Consider the following 20,990-nt stretch of genomic DNA (forward strand, 5'->3'; position numbering starts at 1 on the left):
AGGGCTGCAGGACGGAGGCCTTAGTTGGATGGTAATAAACAGGATGCTTGAGAAAAGGATCTAACAAAATTATTACAACAGAACATAGAAATCAATAACCATTTGTTAAAAATAGATTGTCAGGTTTTAGTGGATACACCATGGCACTTGTCAAAAAGGAGATGCATGAAATTCTCAGCCAGTGAGCATCAGGATATTTCCAGATTCTCACCCTTTTCTCTAAACAGCAGGCTGATCTCATCTGTTTATGGCCAGCTGATGTGAATTGTCCCGTTTACCAGACATATGCTAGTGAGCTACCATGAGACAGTCATGGTCCACTCCACATGAAAGAATTGCTCCCAACCACTCCAAAGTATCATTTGGTGCTTCTGCTTCTGGTCATGCAGCTGCAATGAGTGCTAGTGGTAAGTAGAACTCTTCAATCATCACTTTATTTAATCAGCTCCAGGAATTTATTTCATTCACTTTTTGCCTGTTGATAAATGTTTTCTAATTCTTATCCCCAAATCCTCTCCTTTCCCAAAATATATCTGGATACTTCTCCCCTAGACATTTCCTTTCCCCTTTAGTTTGCTGTAGCACACAAATAAAAACTGGCTAAGTGGTATCTTAATTACTTCAGCATCCCAACAACAAGCTTCAGGCAAAAAGATCATAATTACTTATTCAAAAGTATTCATAAAATTAACATATCCTGAATGAATTCAAACTTCATTTAAGATGTCACTGCACTTATTATGAGTATTTAGTACATGTAATTGTTTAAACTTAGTTGAGAGCAACTTGCTCTTTCATAAGATATCAGGGTCAAAAGTAGATGAAGCAGCAGTTCGCCCTAACAAGAGGAAATGTCAAATGGTTTAGGGAGCTATATAGCAATCTGGTCACATGTATGTAATTTTAAGGCATTCAATGAAGCTATTTCTCAGGCCTTTAATTTATTGCACAGAATTCTAACTGCTCCTAAAATGCTGTTTCTCACCCAATATTTATCAAGAAGGAAAAAAAATCCTGAGGGAAGAAATTATGAACTGTTCTTCTGTTGAGCTGATTAGGGGCTTTGTTCACAGGCAAGATCCTTCTGTGTTTCCAGATATCTGCAGTACCAAATGCATTTAATTCCCACTGTGGCTGTTATTTGGGGAGGGGTATATATGGATTTTTTTGCACAGAATTGAAGCATATAAAACTGCTTTGCAATAATGTTGGTTTTCAAAGCCAAATTTAAATGTTTTATGAAAATCACAGGATTACTTGTACGTATCGGCAGTGCTATCCATTGTTAAAATCTGCTGAACTGTACAGTATTCCACTCTGTTAACAAAATGGTGTCTGTCACAAATCTCTCATCATATTTTTAACTCAGACAGCCAACAATGTGTTGGTAAAATGTACTATGTCAGTGAGGCAGGGACATGCTGGCACAAGACCTGTTTCAAGGTGCCTGCTAGAATCCATTTTAAAGGGAATAAAACTAGTTTGTGGGTGATCTCCCTGGTGAACCATGAAACTAACATGAGGCCAGCACAAAGAAAGCTCAATTATAGTCCCATCTATCTTTGGGTATGTATACACATCAACAAAACACCCATGTCAGAGACTCTCATGGCCTAGGTCAGCTGACTTGGCCTCATGCTATGGAGTTCAAAATTACAGTTGATCTCCTAGACCAGTGGTGGGCAACCTGCAGCCTGTGGGCCGCATGCGCTAGCTGGCCACGAGACATTTTGCTGATGTTGACTGTCCACAGGCACGGCCCCCCATGGCCCCACACAGCTCCCCTGGCCACAGTTCGCCGTTCCTGGCCAATTAATGCTGCACAAAGCGGCGGCCCATTGCTTCCCACAGCTCCTGTTGGCTGGGAACAGTGAACAGGGGTCACTGAGAGCTGCGGGGGGTGGTGCCTGCGGACAGTCAACGTCAGCAAAATGTCTCATGGCCCACAATCAGATTACCCTGATGGGCCGCATGCGGCCCACAGGCCACAGGTTGCCCACCACTGTCCTAGACCCTCTCCCCCTCACTTGGTCTCAGAGCCTGGTCTCCAGCCTGAGCCTGGATATCTACTCTGCAGTTTTTAGCCCTGCAGCATGAACCCATGATTCGGGCTCTAAGAGTCGCTGCGGTGAGTATTTGTTTGTTGTGTAGACATACCCTAAAGTGATTATATGGCCTTATTACCATAGTGTCTGAGTGCCTCACAATCTTTAGTGTGCTTATCCTCACAACACTGTGAAGCAGGGCAGTGCTATTCCCCCTCATTTCGCCGATGGGGAACTGAGACACTAAGTAACTTGCCTAAGGTCACAGAAGATGTCTGTGGGGAGCAGGGAATTCAGCCTAAATTTCTTAAATCCCAATCTGGTGCCTGAACCATCAGACCACCCTTTCTCTACATCTACACTACAAATACTTATCAGAAACCAGAGACACACAGGAAGCCCAGGAGCCTCCTACTCAAAACCACCCTTCCTTTGTTCCCTGGCTGTTACCTTCTTGGAGAAAAGCTAACTGGCCCTGCTACCCCAAACTTACTCCCTCCTCTGGTGTTTTCATGGAGCATCTTCTCCTCCCAAACACCCCTTAATGTTCCTTGCGGTCATGTCCTTCTGCCACCTTTAATGGGTCTCCTCTGCTCTCCCTTCATTGTACACTTTCTCCTCCATTGCTTTGAGGTTCTCCCTTTTCCTGTATTCTCCCACCCACAGTGCAGGGTTTCCTCTTCCCCATCACTGTGGATTTTCCTTCCTACACATCCCTCCTTGCTGTGGGTTCCCCTTTCTCCTCAGTCACAGTAACATTCCCCTTTCCTCTCCGTTTCCTCCCTCTCTATGGCGTTCCCCTTCCCCTCATTGCTATGCAGTTCCCCATTTCACTTGTGCCCATCCCATCCTCTCCCCAATCCCCCAATGTGCAGTTCCCTTTCCCCTTTTCACTACAGCTTCTGCCTAGCCTGAACTTTGAGGGGCAGTCCCGCAATTTAAAAGGCTGTTCTCCGCGTACCTCAGTGCATTTGAGTAGGACTTGTGATGGCCTGATTTTCTCCTAGCCCCTTTGCTGGGCCTGTGTGTGACAGCAACAGTGTCAGACTGAGGCCACCTCATCGTGCTGCGGGAGGGGCTGTCCAGGTGTCTGCTTTTCCACAGCAGGAGCTGGGCCTCTGGTGCCATGTTGTGGAGAGGGAGGTGGCAGCACTTTGGCCAACTTTGGCAGTGGCTACACAAGCAGCTAAGAGTGACCCCCCCATCCTGAGTTGGGCCTCCTGCCCAGCAGTAGAGGATGCTGTGTGGGGCCTGGATGCAGCCATCTGCAGGTAGTGGAGTAGAGAAGCCGGACAACTCCCAGACACAGCCCTGCCCTCCTCTGCTGGGGAACTGAGAGATTCTCAGGTATTTTCCCAGCAGAGTGAACTACCAGGAACTATTCACTCTTCTGATACTTCCAACAGTTATTTAAACAATAACACGAAACAATAGGGTGGTCCATGTAAGTGGTCCATATATGGCACTCTTAGCATTCCAATGGCTGGACTGTATCATGGGCTGTTTTGAAGATTCTAACAGCTGTGGCATGAAGCCATCACCCACAAGGTATCTGTCGTAATCTGTCCTAAGGGGCCAGTTGCAGACTTTTATTATCCTTCGTGCTGGCACTAAACTGTTGACATCAAATTAGTTACTGGAATTGGGAAGTAAATGACATTTCTGAGATTATCATGCCAATCAGCTCCAGATGATTCCAATTTATTTCACTAAACCACAACGTTTTATGTAGGCACGTTATCTGCCGGCATGCCTGGAAAAGACTTGGCCTTCAGGCTCTATAATATCTGCAAAATGTCCAACTCCTCCGGCAATGTCCTGCTAAAGAGAATTTGAACTCAGCGTTAAAACCGATGAAACAAATTATTAGATACTCACATTGAATATGTGCAGTCCTGGCTTAAGCAGAAGTCTCATTTAGATCACCGCAAGTTTCATGTGATTATGGGCTGCAAAGTCATGTGCAACTTATCTAATTGTCCGCAAATTGCCCTATTGTAGTCTGATTCACTAATCGTCACTGTGGCACAGTACATGTTCTACACAGATGTTCACACACAGAACATTTTAAAAGTTCCTAAATATAGCAAAAGAAATGGCTTCAATAAGCAAAAACCTTCTGGTAATATGAACATCTCTGCATTGACACTGGTAATAAAATACTGGCTAAAGATTGCTATAAGGAATTGCCACTGTAAATCATTTTGTCTTCAGAGGTAGCATGCTAGAGGCAGTGTGATCTAGTGGATACTGGACTGGGCCTCAGAAGACATAAGTTCTATTTCCAGCTCTGCTTATAGCCTGCTGGATGACCTAGTGCAAGTCACTTCCCATTTATGTGCCTCAGTTTCCCCATATGTAAAATGGGGAAATGATACTGAGCTCAGTTGTAAAGTCCTTTGAGCTATACTGATGAAAAGCACTATATAAGAACTGGATATTATTATTAGACCATAATCCCATTAGTGCAAGGGTGGGCAAACTATGGCCTATGAGCTGGATCCGGACCACAAGCCGTTTTAAGCCGGCCCCTGAGCCACAGCATGTGGCTTGGCCCCGCTGTGGCACTCTGGCCGGGGCGCTGGGTTGGGGGCCGCACCACATGACTCCCGGAAGCCGCGACATGGCCCTGCTCTGGCTCCAATGGGAGCTGCAGGGATGGTGCCTGTGGATGGGGCAGCGTGCAGAGCCGCCTGGCCATGCCTCCGCATAGGAGTCGGAGAAGGGACATGCTACTGTTTGCAGGAGCCACTTGAGGTAAGTGCTGCTCGGAGCCTGCACCCCCTGAGCCTCTGCACACGCTCGAACCCCCTGCCCCAGCCCTGATCCCCCTCCCTAGCTCCAAACCCTTTGATCCCAGCCCAGAGCACCCTCCTGCATCCCAAATCTCTCATCCCCAGCCCCACCCCAGAACCTGCACTCCCTCTTGCACCCCAACCCCAATTTTGTAAGCATTCATGGCCCACCCCTGCATTAAAAAGTTTGCTGCATTAAAAGTTTGCCCACCCCTGCATTAGTGCATGTTTTAGGCCTTCATTGTAATGGATGAATGAAATCTCAACATGCAAAGGGCATCAGACCTGTTTTGCTGTTTATTTCACTTATATTGGGTCAAATCCTGCAGTCCTTATTCAGCACAAAACTTCCACTGACTTCAGTACTGCTTTCTGTTCTCTAATGCAAAGCCTTGGGAAACTGCCTACAGGAGATTAGAAGGAAGAAGCCTTCTCTCTCCCTCAATTCAGCAGCTTGGTTTGGAAATCCTACACAACTGCTCTTCTTCAGCTAATGCAGTCTCTGGGGATTGTCAGCCAAGTTGAGGGTGGGAAAAGAATGCACCAAATGCACAGGAAGGAGTTGGAGAACTTTTCGGGAGCAGGGAACTCATGTAAATGAGCAGCACTATGTGTATTCTCAACCTGCATCCTGCTGTACTGTATGCTGTATAAATTGGGCAATCCTGTCAGATCACTTGATATCTGTCATGGTTTTTATCACCTTTCAGCAATGTAATTTACTGGGGCATGAAAACTCCAGCCCTGGGAAAACTTACTGCAAGATCACCAGACCTGTCCTCCAATCTGTATTCTCCAGTGAATACACACTGAGGTCAAGATCTTGGTTCTTATCTTCAAGGCTCTTAATTTGGGTCCAAAGAACCGAAAAGATTATCTCGAGCTTCAAGATCACAGAGAGTGGTATAAAAACCTATGTAGAATAGAATGGAACTGCCAAAGTCAATCCCATTCCTCTAGCACCATGGAGTTGTCTACAGCTAGGGTACTACTCTGTGCAGGAGACGCAAGAGCTGATCCAAGACTGTGAAACTCACTGGTATAGAACCTAAGAACCACCCCAAACATACAGTTGGACTGTTTGGCTTCTGTCCAATAGTGGGCAAAAATGCGGTTACTTGTACACTAACCCAGCGGTTCTCAAACTTTTAGCAACCCGAGGACCCCACATTTTGATTTAAAATTTTTCACAGAACCCCAAGCTGGCTTCTAATTTTCCCTGGCGGTGCTCAACCAATGCTCAGCCCCAGTCCCTGGCCCCCATTCCACTCCTTCCCCCAATGCCCCCCCACCTCTTCCCACTCCCACCTCTCCTCTTCCATGCCTTTTTCTGCCCCCTCCTCTGAGCGCACCCCATCCCCACTCCTCTCCCCCCCCCCAGCGTCTCCTGTATGCCATTGAACAGCTGTTCTGCGGTGTGCAGGAGGCACTGGGAAGAAGGGGGAGAAGTTGGTCAGCGGGGTCAACAGCCCCGGATATGACTTGCAGATCCCCTGGAGTCAGACATGACTTACGGACTGCCAGAGGTCTGCGGGCCCAGTTTGAGAACTGCTGCACTAACCAATTTGTTGCAATATCACATCTCTGGCTGAGCTGTTCCTTTTCTCTTTTTGCTTTCCCAGTGTGAATTAGTTTGAATCCAACATCATTGCCTGCTCTGTTTATTGGCTTGTCTTTCTTTGTTTTTGCTGGAGAAAAGAAAACAAAAGTTTTATGAGAACAGCATTATAACAACCGAGTGTAGTGAAATCAGAGAAATATTCCCAGTCTGAACCCTTCTCATCCTGGGGCAGATGATGTGGCCTGATATCCCAGTGTGCCCCAGCCACCTACGGGTTGAATCATGCAGAACAGATTTTTTTGTTGTTTTTCAAGTTACACAAGTTAACTGGAGATCTCTGTAAAGATCAGGATAACCCTTTATAGATGCCTTTATAGCATGTCATTCTTGGTATTCCATGCAATGAGCATGGTGGGCCCAATCCTACAAATATTTACTTGACTCAATGAGTAGTGCCAATGAAATCAGTAGAAGACTGTGTGATGGGTTCGGTCACAGAGACTCCCTTTGGGACTGTCACCTAATGTGCTGGAATTACCTCTGAGCCTGTCTTCCCTGCCATCTTGGGACTCCAGAATCCTGTCTTGTTGAGCCAGACATGCAAGCCTGCTGAAACACAGACCCAGGGTCTGAACCATGCCCCCAAAGCTGCAGACTTAACTGAAAACAGCTTAGCAAGTACTCCTGTCTCCAGCACCCAGACACCCAGCTCCCAATGGGATCCAAACCCTAAATGAATCTATTTTACTCTGTATAAAGCTTATACAGGGTAAACTCATAAATTGTCCGCTCTCTATAACACTGATAGAGAGATGTGCACAGCTGTTTGCTCCCCCAGGTATTAATCACTTACTCTGGGTTCAATAATAAACAAAAGTGATTTTATTAAGACTAAAAAGTAGGATTTAAATGGTTCCAAGTAATAACAGACAGAACAAAGTAAGTCACCAAGTAAAATAAAGCAAAAACTCGCAAGTCTAAGCCTAATACATTAAGAAACTGAATACAGGTAAAATCTCACCCTCAGAGATGTTCCAATAATCTTATTTCACAGACTAGACTCCTTCCTAGTCTGGGCCCAACCCTTTCCCCGGTACAGTTCTTGTTAGTTCCAGCTCAGTTGGTAACTAGGGGTTTCTCATGACTGCAGCCTCCTTTGTTCTGTTCCGCCCCCTTTTATAGCTTTGGCCCAAGGTCGGAATCCTTTGTTTCTGTGGGTTCCCACCCCTCCTTCTAAATGGAAAAGCACCAGGTTTAAGATGGATTCCAGTATCAGGTGACATGGTCACATGTCACTGTAAGATATCATTCTTCATTACCCACAGGCTGGTCCCTATATCCACAAGGAGGCTTACAGGTAAATAAACCATCTACAGTAACTTCTCACTTAACGTTGTAGTTATGTTCCTAAAAAATGCGACCCTAAGCGAAACAATGTTAAGCAAATCCAATTTCCCCATAAGAATTAATGTAAATAGGTGGGTTAGGTTCCAGGAATTTTTTTTTTTTTTTGCAAGCCAAAAGGCATTATATACATTTTTAAACAATTTTAAACAAGCAATTTAATAGGAGTATTAAACAGGCTGGCAGTACCCCATCAACTCCCCTACACCTCCCCCCCCGCCCAGCACCTCTGGCCCACTGGTGGATGCCGCAGATCAGTGCCTTCCGCCTGCTTCCCCTGCCTCCTGCCCGTAGCAATCAGCTGTCTTGCAGCATTCAGGAGGCTGTGTGGGGGAGGAGTGAGGAGGTGGTGTGCATCCTCCCCCTCTCCCCAGCCTCCTGAATGCCGCAAACCAGCTGATTGCCGCAGGCAGGAGTGGGAGGGGGTAGGCTGCGCACTGCATCCTTGCGCCTCCCCCCAGCCTCCTGAATGCCGCAAGACAGCTGATTGCTGGAGGCAGGGGGAGCAGGGGGAAGGCGCTGATCTGCAGGGTCTGCTGGTGGGCAGGAGGCACTGTGGGGGACGATGTAGTGGGGCTGCAAGCCGTGGACAAAACAGGCGGCCAAACGATGTTATAGGGGAGCATTGCTCAACTTTAAACGAGCATGTTCTGTAATGGAGCAGGGACGTAACATCGAAAAAACATTAAGCGAGAGGGAGTTACTGAATGGCCAATTGTCCTAGTCAATGGATGCCATCAAAATTCTAAACCACCATTAATGGCCCACACCTTGCATAATTATAATAGGACCTCAGAGTTAACGTCATGTTTCTAGTTTTAGATAGAAGAATGAGACATTCATACAAATAGGATGAACAAACTCAGTAGACTATAAGATTTGTAATGATACTTTACAAGAGACTGTTACGTTATATTCACATTCCAAGCATCTTTTCATAAAGCATGTGGAGTTCAACATCACAGACTGGTCAAGTGTTCGGAGGATCAGGCCCTTAAATTGCAAGCTCCTCAGGCAGGGATCTTGTCTTTCAGACATGTTTAGGGAATACCTCATTCTCTCTTGGCTCTGTATAAGCAATTCGTATTCAATAGTAATGCCCCAAGTTTGTGTCATCATCAGATGTGACAACTCATGGGAGATCGTTTCCCTCACGCATTCTCTTGCATTGTCAGACATTTCCTAGCTACACAAGCAGAAAGACACTTGGTAACAGGCACTGGTCATCAGATGAGAAGTAGGACTGCCTCAGGCTGAGGTGGATTGGTAAGACAGCAGACACGCCGTGAACAGTTATGCTTATTGCAATCATTCAGCCACCCATGTGTCCAGATGGCAGTGGCAAACTGCACGTTTCACCTCAAGTGCTACTAAGCCCTTTGACACTCACTGCCTGCAGAATATAGCTTGGTGATGGCAAAAGTAGCTTCTGCTTTGCAGGAGGGGCATAGCCTGCTGGCTAAAGCACTGAACTGCCTCCTGGTTCTGTCACAGCCTTGCTGTGTGCCTTTAGGCATGTCCCTGGGGCCCTGAGCCAAAGTCTATGGAAGTCAGAGTAAATAGAGTCCTTTTGATCTCAGTGGGCTTTGGACCAGACCCTTAATAATGTATTAAAGCTCTGTAAAGCTGCAATAACGATACCCTCCCGCCTTCACTCACAGAGATGTTCTGAAGGACATCATACACTGATGTTTGTACAGCACGCTGAGCTGGAATGTGCCAAAGATGTGCAGGTTATTTGTAACTGCTACACTGAAATTGTATAATTCCCAAAAGTGGCTTAACTGCAGCAAATAAAAAAAGCCAGAAGTCTTTTTCAAGGTTTTTGGCCAATGGTCATTCAAAATCCCTTGCAATTAGATTTAGAATATTGCTGTATTGTAAAGAGTCAGGGGACTCACTAATGCTGTTTGACTTTTGTGATCTTCCAACTGTTTGTTGTAAGAATAAAACAAACACCTTGGGTCAGAAGGTACATCTACACTGCAATCAGAGGTGTGACCTCAACATGGCAGTATGGGCTAGCCACCTAACTACATACCCAGGATCCCATGTGGGTGTATATAGCCCATGCTGACACCTGTGCTGCAGCAACTTCACTGCTATTGTTATTTGAGCTAGCTAGAGCAAAGCTAGCTTGGGTATTTGCTGCAGTCACACCTCTGATTGGAGTGTAGCCAGAGTCTGCTCTCAATTTACACCGGCACAAATCTAATGCAATGCCACACAATAGGATTGTCAATCCTCCAGGATTGCCCTGGAGTCTCCAGGATTTAAAGATTAATCTTTAATTAAAGATTATGTCATGTGATGAAACTTCCAAGAATATGTCCAACCAAAATTGGTAACCCTAAATCAATAGAGTTGCAAAGCTGCTGTGACAGCATTATGAGAGTAGGGAACTGCTGCTATGCCAAGCTACAAGCAAAACTTCATTTCTGTGGCTAGTTTCCAGCACTAATGCAGATACATTTCCTGTTACACAAAACGATCGATCCCTGTCTCAAGAATCTGCTTTTAATCATAACCTCACAACTCAGATTTACTGCTCGTGCTTTGCTACAGAGCAATTGCCAACTGGATGGATATCTGACCATTTTTGACAATCAACATGAAAACTCTCAAAAGGATAGTTGCTGGAACAGCAGTCATTTAGCACTATCCTTCCTAGTCTCACGGGTCATGGCTTCCATTAAATACTTTCACTTGTTGTAGGGAACGTTAGAGCGATGGCCTGATCCTTCAGCTGGATCCAATGGCTGGCACCCTGCCCTGAGGAGCAATCCCAGTGGCATAGCTGAGTGCAGGACTAGGAGGCCATGGTTACTCTTCAGATGCATCTATAATGGACCACATTTAAAAACAATTAAGAAGCTCTGGATAAAATATGCCAATTGTCATAATCAACCTCGGGTTCTGCTCTCCCTTCCAGACAAGTGTGTGACTTGTCCATCTGAGCCAAACGTGCTGGGCCACATTCTGCTGGGCTACATATTATGGCCATATTTTGTGTGGAGAGAGAGAAAAACGGTCTCTTACAAGGTAGATTCCATTCCGTTCAGGTGTAAGTAGTGTGAGACAAATCTGGTAAAGGCTCCAGAAGACAGACGATCGGGGCCTGGTCTACACTAGAAGCTTTTCCTGGGATAGCAATGTTAGTTAGGGATGCGATTTTGTTTATACAACATTTCTACTCTGGCAAAAGCCCTAGGCCAAGATCTTCACTGGTGTTTAAGTGCCTAACTCCCCCGATTTAAGCAACAATCTTGGCCCTAAAACAGACACAGTTATAACACAAAAAAGTGCGTTTGCCAGTATTGCTTATTTCATTCGTGGGACTAGTATAAGCTAAATCGGCAAAAGCTCCCTTTTTCAGGTATAAGCTGCGTGTACATTAGGAAGGTTCGCTGGTATAGCTATACAGGCAAACGTTTTCTGGTGCAGATTAGGTCCAAATGTTTCAGATACTGACGGTCTGCCTGTATAAATCTTCTCTCTTATCTTTATGGACCTCTCTATCTGTTTTGCCCCATCACCACAGTATCTAGGCCCCTTAGAACACCCTGGTGAACTAGGGTAGTATATTTCCCATTTTATAGATCTAAGGCACTGAGAAACTGGTGGCTTGAGTTTCAAATGTGCCAATCTCTTGCAACTCCTAGTGACTTCAGCTGGAGACAGGGTGCTCAATATGTCTGAAAAAATCAGATCATGAGTGACTTGCCCAAAAATTCTCACAGCACATCCATGGCAGAACTAGGAATTGAACTCAGCTCTCCTGAATCCTACCCCAGTGCCTTAAAGCCAAGACTATTCTTTCTCCCATGGATTACTGTTGGAAGGGACATTGTAATGGACTAATGCAATTCTTAAAAAATATTTCTTCCCCTCAACAATTTTTCCTCAACTAAGCAAATTTTCTCTTCAGCTTGTAACAGCCCCATTCTGGTAGGATTGTTCTTGCATGTTGTTATTATTATTATTATTATTATTAAGTAATTCAAGCCAGTTCAGAACTTGGAAAAGGATCCTTGCAGGAAAATCAGGTGCTGCATGATATGATGTTAGCAAGGGGGAAGTTGGGACTCTTTCCTTTGGTTTAGAGTTGAAACATGTCCAAGCACACTGTTATAGGATACTATGCTCCTGGACCGTTCTTTAAAACCAGGGTCCTGGCTACTTGTGCTTATTAAAAACTCTATGGCACATTTATTTATTTTTGGAAAAATAAGGATGTTGACTGTGATATCAAATTCTAGTGTAGGGAAATGACATTCAGCCCACCTACATTTTCTCTGCAAGTAAATGGATGTGCTGTTCTTCACTTCCTGTCTAAGTGGTGTGTATTATTATCAAAAAAGCCACATGTTTTGATAATTATTACATTGAGGGCAAATGTTTGTTCCATGTAACTGTAAGATGCATTTTCTCCATGTTGCAGGAAGCAAGTTACTCATGCTGCAGTTCATATTATTAATGAACCTGAAGGAGGATCTTCACAGACAGAGTACCCAGGGATTCCTCATTCAGATACCAGAGGAACATTGAGGACATGGGAGATTCTGTATAGATAGACAGATATTTTTAACCTGGCACATTGTGGGATGCTCTGAAAGCCACACAATGCATGCAAGATTTGCAGCGGTATGTAGCTCTGTACATTTTTGTGGGTATTGGTTGTAGCAGGGTTTATCCACAGATGCATTTCTAAAAGCTACTAATTTTCTTATCCCCGTCAGAAAAACACCATGCTAATTAACAGTGTTGGCAGTTTGTTCGCAAGAACTCCCTGGGATAGAAATAGCCAGTTTTTCTATTCCATTTTCCTGGACACTTCATTATATATGTTTTAAAGGGAAAGAGCAACATTTGCTGTGGTAATACTGGAGGGGGAGACTGTGGGAAAAAAAATGGAGTGCCTGGCTCATTTGCATCTTAGTTGATGATGCACACATCATCATCTTAGCTCTGAAAATACTTCCAGCTTGGATCTAAACCATAACAGTGCTGGTGTCTGAGCTCCACTCTCTAGGCATGGAGATACTTTCCGTGGTTCTCAAGCTATGGTCCACCAAGCCCTTTCTGGCTCTTCACAGGTTGAAATACTAAGTCACAAGTAGTGAGCAGGAAGGTGGTGCTGAGAGACGCTGTGGGTCCATAAGAAATTCTCAGTGTTATAAGTGACCCACAAAAGGAAAAGTTCAGTGGGGGAGTGGGGGGAGGTCTCAGTAGGCTTTCCTCCGCTCTACCCTTTAAGGATAGTAGGCAAGGTGTGTTAGGGTCTGACTGCTCTCTAGGCAGATCCAAGATGTCCTGGTGTGACAGCAATCACTGTGAGAAATTATGAAAACATTGTTTGCCTTTAAATGTAGCTGGGGGGGTCTTACTGTGAGTGGCTAATGGCTGTCACCACTGGGGAAGGTGGACTGATGCCAGTGTTCAAAGGGTAGTTCCTGCCTAGCTATATTGTGGAAATGTAGTGGGAGGAGCTTTCCCCACACTGCATGGCTTGCAACAGAATGGCAGTCCCTCCACTCAAAGCAGCATAGAGATTATTCACTCTTGGTGCCCTAAAGGGGGTGTGGAGGGGTAGAGAGTAAGCAGAGCCATGGCTCTGCGGGAGCATGCTGCATCCCTTAAAAAGGGGTAGCAGTTGTGCACTCCCCTTACACATTGGGGAGCTCTGAAAGGCATGCAGAGAGCCTCCAGTGCTTCCCAGGGCCAGTGGGATGCTGCACTGCCCCCAACATGGAGCTGTGTCCAGTTGGCCCATACTAGCCCTAGATGTTTTGTTGGGCTTTCAATCCAAAACAACTAACAAAACAGCTGTGAATTATGCCCAATAAATTTAATAACTGATACAAATTTGTAACTACAAATACAAAGTAGACAGAAAAGTGATGGCATAAGAGTCAAAAGGAACAATGTTTGTTATGCAAAACAAAAGCAAAATACACTTAACAGCAGATAGGGGTTCTGATATGACACAATTGGTCACATACAACGCTGCATTAGTAACAGTACACATAGATATTCATTATGCAGGATTTCTCACAACGGCTGCCTCTTAATCCTCCACTCCATCCTAGATGACAAGTCAATTGGTGTTTTTCATTCTCTTATATAAATTCTTGTGCACACAACATCATCGGCACCAAAAGTCTTGAAAAGAAACAGAAATCAATCAGCAGAGAGGTAATAGGCAAAAATTACATACAATTTTTCAGGAGTATATTAATTTTACCATAACAGCTAGTGGTATAGCAGACATTAAATTGTAGCTTTGCCGAAGCAAAGACGTAAGTTTTGAAAGGGTAATATACTGGAGGTGGTTCTCTTTCCCAGACATGATGAAGTTTGCCAGAGAGATTAATAGCCTGGAACCTCATAATTTTTCTACAGTTTCTTGGTATGCATTTGTGAATGGCAAGAGAAGCTGGAATGTACTAGGCTTTTATATTTGAAAACAGTCAAAATCTTTGAATGGCTTTGTCTGAATTAAGAGTGCTTAGGGTGGGATTTAGATTAGATTGACTGCACGTACAAGACTGACTGCTTAGCTGTCCAGTTCCTCAGCTGGTGTAAATCAGTGTAGCTCCAGTGAGATCAATGGAGCAATGCTGATTTACACCAGCTGAAGATCTGGTCCATATATACCAGTATATACATAAAACCTGTAATTGTATAATGCTGCTGCAAGACGTTGACATGACAGACCTACAGACTGAAATCCCTCTTCCAGCTATAGTGTAGACAGCATCAATGTGAGTATCCCCACACTGCTCTGACGGGAAGTCCTGACCCTGACCTAGAGCTTTCTCCTTTGGGAGTGAGAGAGTAGCTTGGTCTCCTTGCAATGCCCATTTGATCCTCGGCCCCTCTGCTGAGTCTACCAATAAACTTGCCAATTCTGCTGATGATTTCTGACATGGACACTTATCGACTCGGAATCTGTCTGAGGCAAACTCATTTCCTGGAAATGGACAGTTAAAGGATTCAACCAGTTCCCCACAGCCATATAATCCAGCATTGCGCACTAATACCCCACCAGATTTACCCCACTTTAACATGGCTTCCTGACAACATTTGCAAAAATATGCACACATGCCAGATAACTTCAGCAGTAGCTATGCCAGAAAAAGGAGTGTAGGAATGGTACCCCCAAGGAGTTTTATTGCTGTGATGTTTTTAAGCAATTTTATTTTGATTATAAGAGTTTTGAGGCAGGGATTGTCTCTTTATTATGTTTGTACAGTGCCCAACACAATGGGGGTTGGGCCTTTAGGTGCTACTAGAATAAAAATAATACTAATAGAAATAAAACAAAATAAAACTGACTTTGTGCACACATTCTCTGCAAAAGTCCTATAGACTTCTTCCCTAGCTACATGTGCAAAGAGATCAAACACGTTTGCACAGGATTTAGAAGACTCATTGCTAATGGTCACCTATCAGCTGCCATTGACATGACACTTCAAACAGAGCTAGACATTGTTCCTTCCCTGAAGAGCCAGTCTAGATTATGTGGTTTCTCAGATGCTATAGGAATGTGTTGCATTTTTTAGCTCTGATGTTTTATATTTTATAGGTAAAGGTCATATTTTTAAAACTTGTGTGCCTAAAGTTAGCCACCTAAATCCACAGTTGGACACCTAAATAAGTGATCTGATTTTCAGCCCCTTTGAAAGTAGAGCTACTTATTTAGGTGTCTAAATGTGGATTTAAGTTGTTAACTTTAGGCACCCATGTTGGAAAATTTTGAAAAGCCTAAAAGTTTAGCATATTAGCATTATTAGTGAAATGGCATTAAAACATATTATTGAGCAGAGAAAGTTACGTGTTGGAGGGACATACTCATACTTTCTGCACTCCTTTTCTTTGAAGTTACACATGACTTTGCTTCACAGATACATGTTAAGGACACAGTTATGCATCTCATACATTGGTGAGCATCTAGTCTTGTGAAAAGTCCCATGAAAATCAATAGGACTGATCATATAAGTGGTCCCCTTCATAAGAATGGCACAATCAAGCCTTAAATCAATTTAACATTCCACTCTAAACTACCAAAAAACCCAGATCTTGAAGCCCTTCCCTACATGTAACACCCATTGAGTTCTGCACACTGCTGGACCATGAGAACAGTTCCTAGACAGAGGAAAATAAACTCTCCAACACCACTTTCTACAAGCCATTACCCTCTGATCCCACTGAGTTACCAAAAGAAACTACAGCATTTGCTCAAGAAACTCCCTGAAAAAGCACAAGAACAAATCCGCACAGACACACCCCTGGAGCCCCGACCTGGGGTATTTTATCTGCTACCCAAGATCCATAAACCTGGAAATCCTGGACGCCCCATCATCTCAGGCATTGGCACCCTGACAGCAGGATTGTCTGGCTATGTAGACTCCCTCCTCAGGCCCTTCGTTACCAGCACTCCCAGCTATCTTCGAGACACCACTGACTTCCTGAGGAAACTACAGTCCATTGGTGATCTTCCTAAAAACACCATCCTAGCCACTATGGATGTAGAAGCCCTCTACACCAACATTCCACACAAAGATGGACTACAAGCCGTCAGGAACAGTATCCCCGATACTGTCACGGCTAACCTGGTGGCTGAACTTTGTGACTTTGTCCTGACCCATAACTATTTCACATTTGGTGACAATGTATACCTTCAAATCAGCGGCACTGTGATGGGTACCCGCATGGCCCCACAGTATGCCAACATTTTTATGGCTGACTTAGAACAACGCTTCCTCAGCTCTCGTCCCCTAATGCCCCTACTCTATTTGCGCTACATTGATGACATCTTCATCATCTGGACCCATGGAAAAGAAGCTCTTGAGGAATTCCACCATGATTTCAACAATTTCCATCCCACCATCAACCTCAGCCTGGACCAGTCCACACAAGAGATCCACTTCCTGGACACTACGGTGCTAATAAGCGATGGTCACATAAACACCACCCTATATCGGAAACCTACTGACCGCTATTCCTACCTACATGCCTCTAGCTTTCATCCAGATCATACCACTCGATCCATTATCTACAGCCAAGCGCTACGATATAACCGCATTTGCTCCAACCCCTCAGACAGAGACAAACACCTACAAGATCTCTATCATGCATTCCTACAACTACAATACCCACCTGCTGAAGTGAAGAAACAGACTGACAGAGCCAGAAGAGTACCCAGAAGTCACCTACTACAGGACAGGCCCAACAAAGAAAATAACAGAACGCCACTAGCCATCACCTTCAGCCCCCAACTAAAACCTTTCCAACGCATCATCAAGGATCTACAACCTATCCTGAAGGACGACCCATCACTCTCACAGATCTTGGGAGACAGACCAGTCCTTGCTTACAGACAGCCCCCCAATCTGAAGCAAATACTCACCAGCAACCACACACCACACAACAGAACCACTAACCCAGGAACCTATCCTTGCAACAAAGCCCGTTGCCAACTCTGTCCACATATCTATTCAGGGGATACCATCATAGGGCCTAATCACATCAGCCACACTATCAGAGGCTCGTTCACCTGCGCATCTACCAATGTGATATATGCCATCATGTGCCAGCAATGCCCCTCTGCCATGTACATTGGCCAAACTGGACAGTCTCTACGTAAAAGAATGAATGGACACAAATCAGACGTCAAGAATTATAACATTCAAAAACCAGTTGGAGAACACTTCAATCTCTCTGGTCACTCAATCACAGACCTAAGAGTGGCTATCCTTCAACAAAAAAGCTTCAAAAACAGACTCCAACGAGAGACTGCTGAATTGGAATTAATTTGCAAACTGGATACAATTAACTTAGGCTTGAATAGAGACTGGGAATGGATGAGTCATTGCACAAAGTAAAACTATTTCCCCATGGTATTTCTCCCTCCCCCCCGCCACTGTTCCTCTGATATTCTTAGGTTTCAGAGTAGCAGCCGTGTTAGTCTGTATTCGCAAAAAGAAAAGGAGTACTTGTGGCACCTTAGAGACTAACAAATTTATTAGAGCATAAGCTTTCGGCATCCGATGAAGTGAGCTGTAGCTCACGAAAGCTTATGCTCTAATAAATTTGTTAGTCTCTAAGGTGCCACAAGTACTCCTTTTCTTTTTTCTGATATTCTTGTTAACTGCTGGAATTAGCCTACCTTGCTTGTCACCATGAAAGGTTTTCCTCCCTCCCCCCCCTGCTGCTGGTGATGGCTTATCTTAAGTGATCACTCTCCTTACAGTGTGTATGATAAACCCATTGTTTCATGTTCTGTGTGTGTGTGTGTGTGTGTGTGTGTGTGTGTGTATATAAATCTCTCCTCTGCTTTTTCCACCAAATGCATCCGATGAAGTGAGCTGCAGCTCACGAAAGCTTATGCTCTAATACATTTGTTGGTCTCTAAGGTGCCACGGGTACTCCTTTTCTTTTTGCGAATACAGACTAACACGGCTGCTACTCTGAAACTTTAATGGAGACTCAGAAGAGCTCTGACTTCTGCACAGTATAGGTCCAGTCCTGCAGCCACTTCATGAGCAGAACACCTGTCAACTTCAATGGGAGCTTCCATTGTTCAGGAAAGGCAGGACTCGGTCTCTATGATTCCAGTTTATTATCTGAACTAAAATCAAACATCATGTTTGGGCACAGACCAGAATAAACCTTATAATGTATAAGACAGTAAAACATGTTATATAAACTGTATGTGCCAGCACTTGGCAAATGGCAGGATCCTTGGAGCATTAGCCTCACTGCTGTGCTCTACATGCGCAAAATGAAATGCCAGCAATTAGTTCTGGGGAATCTTGGCAAATTTGCTCAGCGATATAAAATCCTTGTAATTTCTGAAGACCAACAATCAGCCTTGCTGAGCTGCAGCCACTGAACAAAAAATAAAAAATCATGGGAACATTGCTCTTTAATTCAGCCCATTTTTAAAGGTATGCTTAAAAAAGTTACATGCTAAAAATATAAACAACCAGCTTGCATGAAAGTTAATTTATCAAATGCAGCCCTACAATGAGAAACTGAGGGAAATAAACCCTTCAGCCACTGTGTAATCCTTCATTTTCAAACTGAAATGGCTAGATAGAAAGAGGCTCAAATTTAGGTACGGATTCAGATTGAGGGATTGTAATCCAACAACCCCCTGCCCTGAAATTCATTGGATTTAGGCATGGGGAGTGGTTTGAGGAGACAGGAGAGACTCTCCATCTGAATCTGCCCCTAAGGTTTTGGTTCTAGTTTTGAAGAGATGTGGAAGAAATCTTATCAGCACAGCAGATTTCATAAGAATGCCATTATGCAAGGGGGTAGAAATCGAGATACACAGTCCAGCCTGTCTCGGGCTGAAATCTCCAAAAAGCATCTTGAAAGAGTCCAGCACTGTCAAATCTGAAACCAATGCTAATGACAAAGGATGGGATTTTCAAAAGGGCCCATGTGAACATGGCACCTAACACCCAATATAATTCAATGGGAACTGGGCACACAATTCCCTTAGATGTTTTTGATATTCCCATCCTTTCTCATAAACTTCAAACCTGAATTTTCATCTAAACATAATCTGGATCCAAACCCAAATAATTGCCTTTTAACCAGTCTCTTGCTTCTGTCTAGCAAGTACAAATTTAAAAGAGCTATCCTGTGAAACATAGGAATCCAGGAATTGGCTCTGTCTAGACATAACAGCATAATGGGTGGAATTCAAGACTTTGTTTATATTAATATATTCTGCCACTGGCTTACTGTATAACCTTCAAACAGTCACGAGCCTTTTTCTGTCTCATTTTCCCCATCTGTACAATAGGGATAAAACTTGCCTTACAATGGTACAGTGAGGCTTAATGTTTGTAAAGCGCTGGGGTAGGTGCTGTATCTAACTGTAAATTATTATAGTGTCTTAAGTTTATTATTTCAGAAATTACAACATAGCCCTGCCAGCCAATCAGATGACATGGCCAATCAGGCAGCCTGCTGCTGGCCAGCTCTAGTGATGAAGCTGTTTGGAGCCTGGCTCTGCTGCAGGCCCCACTTCCTGGCAGAATGAGATAATCCATCAATTCACACTCTGCAGTTTCACCCAGGACCTGATCCAGTGCACAGCAAAGTCCATGAACAGGCTCCCATTGCCATCAGGGGACATTAGCTCAGGTCCCCAGTACTTGAATAGAGAGACTTCCACAGCTTTTTCATAGATTCCAAGGCCAGAAGGGACCATTGTACTCATTTAGTCTGACCTCCTGCATAATGTGGGCTGTAGAACTTCCCCAGAACAATTCCTGTTTGAACTAGAGCATATCTTTTATAAAACATTCAATTTTGATTTAAAAATTGCCAGTGATGGAGGTTCCAGCTCAGCCATTAGTAGATTGTTCTAATGGTTAATTACCCCCACAGTTAAAAATATATACCTTATTTACGGTCTGAATTTGTCTAGCTTCAACTTCCAACCACTGGATCTTGTTATACCTTTGATAATGGGCTCTTCCCTCTAGCAGACAAATAGTTTTCCCCAAGAAGGTACTTACAGACTGTGATCACATCACCCCATAATCTTCTCTTTGTTAAGATAAATAGATTGAGCTCCTGGAGTCTATGACTGTGTCACTAACATTAATTTCTAATCCTTTGATCATTTTCGTGGCTCTTCTCTGAACCCTCTCCAATTGATCAGCATCCTTTTTGAACTGTGGACACCAGAACTGGACATAGTATTCCAGCAGTGGCTACACCAGTGCCAAATACAGAGATAAAATAACTTCTCTACTCCTACTCAAGATTTCCCTGTTTATGCATCCAAGGATCATATTAGCCCTTTTGACCTGAGTATCACACTGCGAGCTCAAGTTCAGCTGATTATCCACCATGACCTCCAAATATTTTTCAGAGCCACTGCTTCCCAAGACAGAGTCCCCCACCTTGTAAGTATGACCTACATTCTTTGTTCCTAGATATATGCATACACTCACCTGTATTAAAAGATATATTATTTGCTTGTGACCAGCTTACCAAGTGAGCCAGATTGCTCTGTATCAGTGACCTGTCCTCTTAATTATTTACCATTTATAGTGCCCATCAAAGTCAATGCTCAGTACCTCTCAAAATCAGGCCACTTATTCAGGTGCCTAAGTTTAGAATACCCAAGTTTGAAAATTGTTGGCTTGTCCAATG

The 20,990-nt window shown here is 44.0% G+C and overlaps 1 protein-coding gene and 1 long non-coding RNA gene across 2 annotated transcripts in view; one reads left to right on the top strand and one right to left on the bottom strand.

The window, feature by feature from the left end:
* LOC119862791 overlaps positions 1-20,990 on the top strand; it is a 24,600-nt gene continuing 3,610 nt past the window's right edge. The window contains exons 1-3 of the long non-coding RNA XR_005295372.2: positions 1-407; positions 12,247-12,449; positions 20,494-20,740. This is a non-coding gene — a long non-coding RNA (uncharacterized LOC119862791). The remainder of the gene's footprint in view (positions 408-12,246; positions 12,450-20,493; positions 20,741-20,990) is intronic.
* Positions 13,635-20,990, bottom strand: part of CRABP1 (cellular retinoic acid binding protein 1) — a 15,170-nt gene continuing 7,814 nt past the window's right edge. Inside the window, exon 4 of the mRNA XM_038420096.2 lies at positions 13,635-13,967. Coding sequence (XP_038276024.1) covers positions 13,917-13,967 — 51 coding nt within the window. The 3' untranslated portion in view covers positions 13,635-13,916. The remainder of the gene's footprint in view (positions 13,968-20,990) is intronic.

This window comes from Dermochelys coriacea, chromosome 10 (assembly GCF_009764565.3).
Source record: "Dermochelys coriacea isolate rDerCor1 chromosome 10, rDerCor1.pri.v4, whole genome shotgun sequence".
Classification (NCBI taxonomy): domain Eukaryota; kingdom Metazoa; phylum Chordata; order Testudines; family Dermochelyidae; genus Dermochelys; species Dermochelys coriacea.